The sequence below is a fragment of the Athene cunicularia genome, assembly GCF_003259725.1.
Source record: "Athene cunicularia isolate RWA chromosome 25 unlocalized genomic scaffold, athCun1 chr25_part1, whole genome shotgun sequence".
Classification (NCBI taxonomy): domain Eukaryota; kingdom Metazoa; phylum Chordata; class Aves; order Strigiformes; family Strigidae; genus Athene; species Athene cunicularia.
Window position 1 is genome coordinate 240,079 of NW_020799134.1, and position 6,227 is coordinate 246,305.

Here is a 6,227-nt window from a genome sequence, read left to right on the forward strand (position 1 = left end):
GTTTTTTTTTTTTTTTTTTTTTTTTTAATGTTCAACCTAGAAGACGTAACAAAATTTGTGTCTGGGAATTTGCTTTGCGCGTGTTAGGCTTCTGTGCTCAAGAAAACCTTCCTGCATGCTGCAAAGCAGAACCTGGTTGGCAAAATTAGATTCTCTGGGGAGGGGAAGAGCGAGCGCCCTGTGTGAAACATTCATTCCGTGTTAACAAATTGCTTGTAATCACGTCTGAGAAACTGGAAATATTCCTTCAATTCCTTTTGGTTTGTTATCAGTGTAAATGCCGTTTCTTGTTTCTAATAAAAATCATGCTGCATCCTAATATTAGCATTTTTTTTTATTATTTTTATTTTTTTTTTAATTTGAGCCTTTCTTCCCATCTCTCTCCCTTCCATTCTTTTATTAGTTGATGATTATAAATAGACCTATATGCACAGGGCCAGGCTATGTCCTGTGCAATGCATAATTCCTCCTTCCCAGCAGCTGGAACCAGAACCAGCGTCTTAAATTGTTAATTCCACCCTAAAAATATCTTTGCCTTGGGAAGTATGTGTGCTGCGGGACTCAGAGAGTCCGTATGCAGAGCGTTGTTGCTAGGGTTAGAATAGATCTATTTTTGTAGTCAAATAAATATATCCACTTTACTTTTGTCCTCACTTTATATCCGTGTTGTCACTCGTGTGCAAGGAGCTGGCTGAACCTTGCACACTGTGTTTTGAACCAAATATCAAAATCATGTGTTTGGGACACAGAGGAACATAGCCTAGAAGCACTTTAAGAGTAGACGGCGTTAAGATGGCATCCTGTGCCTAGTTAGGGTTGTTTTCTACTTGTATCAGACAAAAGAGTCTGTTGTTGCAGACCTATAATCCGAATTATGCAAGCAGCTCTGATATTTAATTAAGATTTTTAAAAAGTCAAAGCCTTCAAGAAGGGAACTACTGGAAACTTGACTCCCCCTCTGCTCCCAAGGAAGCTGGTGACAGTTTGGTGTCATCTCAGTAAAAAAAAACAAACCAAACCAAACCAAAACAACCACACCCCCCTCCGCAAATGACACTTTCATCTTGGTAGCAATGCCATCCCAAGAAATCCCAGCTAGGCATCCGTAATTCTGATCTGGAAATGGCACCACGGTTGTCAAAACAAGCTGAGCGTATGCCAACACTTCAGCTCAGAGACGTGAATTCCCCTCGTCTGGACGGTGTCGAGATCCCCTGATGCGCTCAACCCGAGTCACCCTCTCAGCTAAGCCACAAGAGCGCAGTGCTGAGTCTTGTTATCCCTATGAATATTTATTTTATGGTCCCAGCTAGGTTTTGTGGCCACTCCAGCAAGAGCTTCGTGTATCCACACCAACAGCAATCATGTTTTCGGCTTGAAGTAGAGTCATACCGAGGCATAAATATTTTTTTAAGGATTTAGAAATACTGTTCTTCAAACAGAAAGTGCTGCTCAACTCCTCCTTGTTGGCAGTTACTCCGTTTTTTCGTTGCATTCTCCTTCTCTTGGAGATCATGACGGATGATCTCTTGGCTCATCCATTCGTGTGCTGCTCTTTGCCTCCTCCTGAGGTGCAGTAGACATGTCTGTACAATCTGGGTGTGCTCTGCTACCAGGTGAGACAAATTCCGCCCGCACCGTATGAGGTGCACTCTTGGATGGAGGACTCTAAAGCTGTCCACCATGGGCTCGGAAGAATTGCACAGAAATACCTCGGCATCCCGAGCAGAGTTTGGGTTTCAGTTACAAACTGAAGCGAAGGATGTCCCTTTGCTGCTCCTGACTGTGTTGTTCATCCAAGCCGGCCAGAAAGAATTTTTAGTCACGCTTGTAAAGAAATAATCCAAAATCAACTAACGCAAGCTTTTGCTTTTTTTTTTTTTTTTTTTTTTTGATGGTGTTACAATAAAATTCTGTGCTGATATAGATCAAAAATATTTTATGCTAGTTTAGCAAATAGGTTTGATGTTTGTTAGGGTACAATGGATCCATACGTGCCACAGCAGTAGCGTGACGCGTCATAGGAGGAATCGTCAAACGTGGTCCGTATGTCATGCTAACTTTGCTTTTCATAGGTCTACTTGTCTCTGAATATTTTACTATACCATATTTCAACTGACAGAAATGGCTGTGAACAGTTTAAGTCAGTAAAGCACATGAAACTGGGGAAAAAAAAAAATTAAAAAATCAAACATTAAGATGGCATCGGAATGCTGCTTTGTGGGTTCATAAAATTACAAAAGCAAAGCACAGGCCTGTAACCCCGAACACTATGAGTCAAGAGACGCAGTCTGGGGTGTCAGCAGTATTGATGCTGGTGTGTAACTCCCTTCGCCCTTTCAGGAGGGCAGGATGGTTAGAAGAAGGATGCATCTCTAAGAATTAAGTGATTCACTGGTAGGTATCTGTAGGTATATGCCATCATTGTCATCACCTGCTTCCAGACAAAGAGAAACCAGGTGTGGTTCGGGCAGGAGGAGCAGACTGTGTGGGTTGTTTCCCTACAACATCTTTTCCCCTTTGTTTCTATTCCTGTTTCACGTTGATGTGAAGCCTCTGCCATCAGTTGTGTTGGACTGGATGATCTCCAAGGTCTTTTCCAACCTAGATGATTCTCTAAATTATCAGCGGCTTTAAAGGATGTCTCCACAGGCGATGCTTGGAAACAACACTGAGGGAAATCCCAAGATGGCCCCAAAAAGAGGCTTCCTCAGCCTTCTGGCATGGGTCATCTGTACAGCGTTACACTGCAGGATTGCCAACAGCTACCAAATGTCAACGGACAAACTGGAATAAAATTAACGTTTTAGAACAGATGTCTCAAGGTTACTCAAAACCAGGCATTCAACCTTAAATTCCTAAGAAGAGAATGGATTTTTAGAGGGAAAGAACTCAACTTGAGGTTAAAAAGCATTCATAATTCAATGTCAGCTTGGGGACATAAAATGGATAGACGCTATTGAAAATAGATTTATCAGTAAATAACTGAAGACAGGGGATACTGGATCTGAGGAAGAAATCTGCTGAAGCAAGCAGACAATCTTCCTCATCAGCTGAAACTGCACTTTAAGATTACAGCCCAAAGTTCTCCTGGGGTGACGCATGGCTTCACTCCCTGACCCGTTTCATCCCAAACCATGAATCGTCCATCACTCAGGAGCCCCGAGGTCTCCGGCAATGAGCCCATGGAGTCGCTGACAATGAAAGTTGGACATGAAGTTCTCATCGTCTGAGGCTCCTGACCCCCAAATCCAAGGCTGGATGACAGCAGCACCCCCTTTAGGTTATCCCACCTGTACTTTTGAAGCTTGAAGTGGCCAGAAGGACAGGAGCAAACACTTCCCTTTTTTTTTTTTTTTTTTTTTTTTTAATTCTGCCAGGAGGCTCCTTTACTTTGCACATTAATAAGAAGTTAAGCTAGTAAAAGATGGCCCCTCGTGGGCGTTTATGGTCCTAGCTGAGGCAGTTTTATGATCCTAGAAAGTTAGATATGAAAGTACAGAGTAGGAAAGCAGATTCAAGTGTCCTGTATCTCAGACTGGGGTTTCGTCACGAGCTGATTTTCTGTCTCTGAACGTCTCTGGGATGTTCCCTCTGCTGCTGTGAGCTCCCCGATATTCTCTCTTCTCTATGTTATATAGAATTCTAGCACAATCTAATACTCCCTTTATTTTATGGTGCAAGGAATTACAAAAGTTTTGGTAAAAACTCACAGAAAGGTCGGGGAAGTAGGGATGAGCTATTAAAAGACATTTGGAGTGGCTACTTAGTAATTAATTCCAGCCTCGAAAATTTTGTCTGAGGGTTGGGCAGTTCTCACACCTGGTTCCTTGTAAAGATTAAATCAAGCATGCAGGCAAGCTCTGCATGTTGTAAGCGGAGTTTCCTGATAAATGAATCCATGGGCATTATATAAACACTGTCTGTAAGAGCATAACACTCATCTCCAGATCTCGAAGATAAGGGGATGGTTTAGGTCAGCTGGTTTGCGGAGGCTGAATTACCCCAAGAGAAAGAAGAAAGCAAACAGACGGATGTTATTTGGATGCAATCATACGTGTTTATTGGGATGAGAGGTGTTACGTGTTAAGAAATGAAAGAAAAAAATACAAGGTGGACATGTGTTTTAAAAAAGGGCCAACATGATAACCGGCATGAAACCGGTTTCTTTTCAGCACGTTGTTCTTCTGTCTTGGTTCAAGTTTCAAACGGAGTGGACAAATCACAGTGTGAGGTGACATCTATAGATCTTTCCTACTAAATATATAAGTTTCAAAGGAAAAGAATAGCAAAGAAAAAAAAAAAAAAACCAACATGGTCCCAAACAGCTGAAAACATACAGAGACCACTTCCCAGTGATGGTAGCGCTTTTGTGTTCTAACAGTGAGAAACAGATATTGCACAGCCGGTAATTTGGTTTCTAAAAGTGGAAAAGACAGAGTTTGATAAAACTGACATTAAAATCAAATAGAGGATAAGAAGGGCAAGCGGAAGAGTGGTTTCCATGGGTGCTGAGCAGCACCCATAGGTCCCAGAGGATTAGCTGGGAATCGTGGGTGCCTGAGGCTTTGGAGAGCTCCAGTTGCGTGTCCGGGTCTTGCCTTCAGTTCCCCTGCTGTTTCTCCTGCCATCCACAACTTCGGCCACGCTTAGCAGGGCCCACAGCCCCCATAGCGCTGCCTCCAGTGTCGGCTGAAAGAGGAAGAGGAGGAGGAGGAGGACAAGGAGCCCCCGTAGATAAGGGAGCCCTGCAGGCCCCGGGGACGGGCCAGCCCCAGTGGGGACGAGGAGCCCACGATGCTCTCCTGAGGGCAGGAGCTGAGGATGGGGCCGGGGAAGGTGATGACCACGGGCGGTGGGTAGACCACAGCCCGCGAGTCCCCGCAGGAGGTGACGCAGGGCTGGCTCCAGGCGTCGGCGATGGGCTGCGGGCAGGTCACCTCGCAGGGTGAGGAGCAGCGGGAGCTGAGCTGCTGGCTGCAGGACATCCTTGGGGCCGGGAGCTGGACCTGCAACACACCCCGCGGGGAGCCTGACTCAACCCACTGCTCGCGAGCTGCCGCACAGACCACCCTGCTCTGCCTCGCCAGCAGCTGGGGGGGCTCAGGACTTGCCATGCAGAGTTGCTCTGCTAAGGTTTGGGTGGTTTTTCTTTCTCTTTTTCTTCCCCCTCCCCTGCCCTCCCTCCTCCCTCCCAGGCTCTCCGCACGCTGAGCGCTGCCCAAGCTGGCCATCCCCAAAGGGACCAGTGGCAAACAAGCCGGAGCTCTCCCATCACCAAGTTTTGCAGCAAAACCCGCTACATCCAGCCAAGCCTGAGAAAGGAGAACGTTTTCAAGGAAAAAGAGGCGTGAGCAAGACAAGCAGAATATTTCTGGAAAATTCAGTTCAACCTACTCAAGCACGATGCTTTAAGTCAGAAAGATTAAGTGGGGTCAAACTTACTCAGGACACCAAAGAGAAGAAGTAAGGAGGAGTCGTCTGAGGCTCTCGGTGCTCTGGTCCCTTTTTATACTGTTTCTTGGGCTGCCCGCTGGTCTATGACACCTCGTGAACAAGATCTTAATTAGCTCCCAAACACGCAGATCACACGGCACTCCTCAACTCCTCATTCATGCAAATAGTTTCCTCACTGTTAGCAAGTATTACTCAGCTCTGGTTTTCCTCAGTGTCTCCCAGGTTCTTCCTTTTCAGAAATCACTCAGGCGACTCCCCAGCTTTGCTATTTATGCCTATTATGTCTAAATATGTCTATTGTTTTTTTTTTTCTTACAGATACTGAAGCTTCTGTTTACAAAGTTCTTTCCATACTCTATGTTCTTTATAATGTTTTAACTCTGGATATATTATTACTTTCTTGGGGACCGTTATTAAATTTTCTCTGCTAATATCAAGGCATATGCAAGACTTTTAATCCCTTTCCTGTCCTGCTGCAGGTCAGTGTTGAGACACTGAATCACCGAGGACACTACAAACACCCAAGCAAGGTGCAACATTGCAACCATGCCCCATAGGACTTAAGAGTTTCATGTTCAGGTCCTTCTGCTTTCAGCCACGGTCCCTGGGGTCTGCTTTTCTGGAGGGACCTCGGTAACAAAAGGAAGCACACGGGGCCAGACCCCACCCTCAGTTCTCCAATAACACAGGGTAAGGCATCTCACTCCCTGTGTGGCCTTGAAGGATTGTCTTGCTCTATTATTTTCACATCCAAGTAAAAAAAAAAAAAA

The 6,227-nt window shown here is 45.1% G+C and overlaps 1 protein-coding gene across 1 annotated transcript; it reads right to left on the bottom strand.

The window, feature by feature from the left end:
* Positions 1-4,620: 4,620 nt before the first annotated feature.
* Positions 4,621-5,050, bottom strand: LOC113488728 (feather keratin 4-like). The gene has a single exon (XM_026864031.1). It carries the CDS (start codon positions 4,986-4,988, stop codon positions 4,650-4,652), a length of 339 nt encoding a protein of 112 aa, XP_026719832.1. The 5' UTR covers positions 4,989-5,050; the 3' UTR covers positions 4,621-4,649.
* Positions 5,051-6,227: the final 1,177 nt, after the last annotated feature.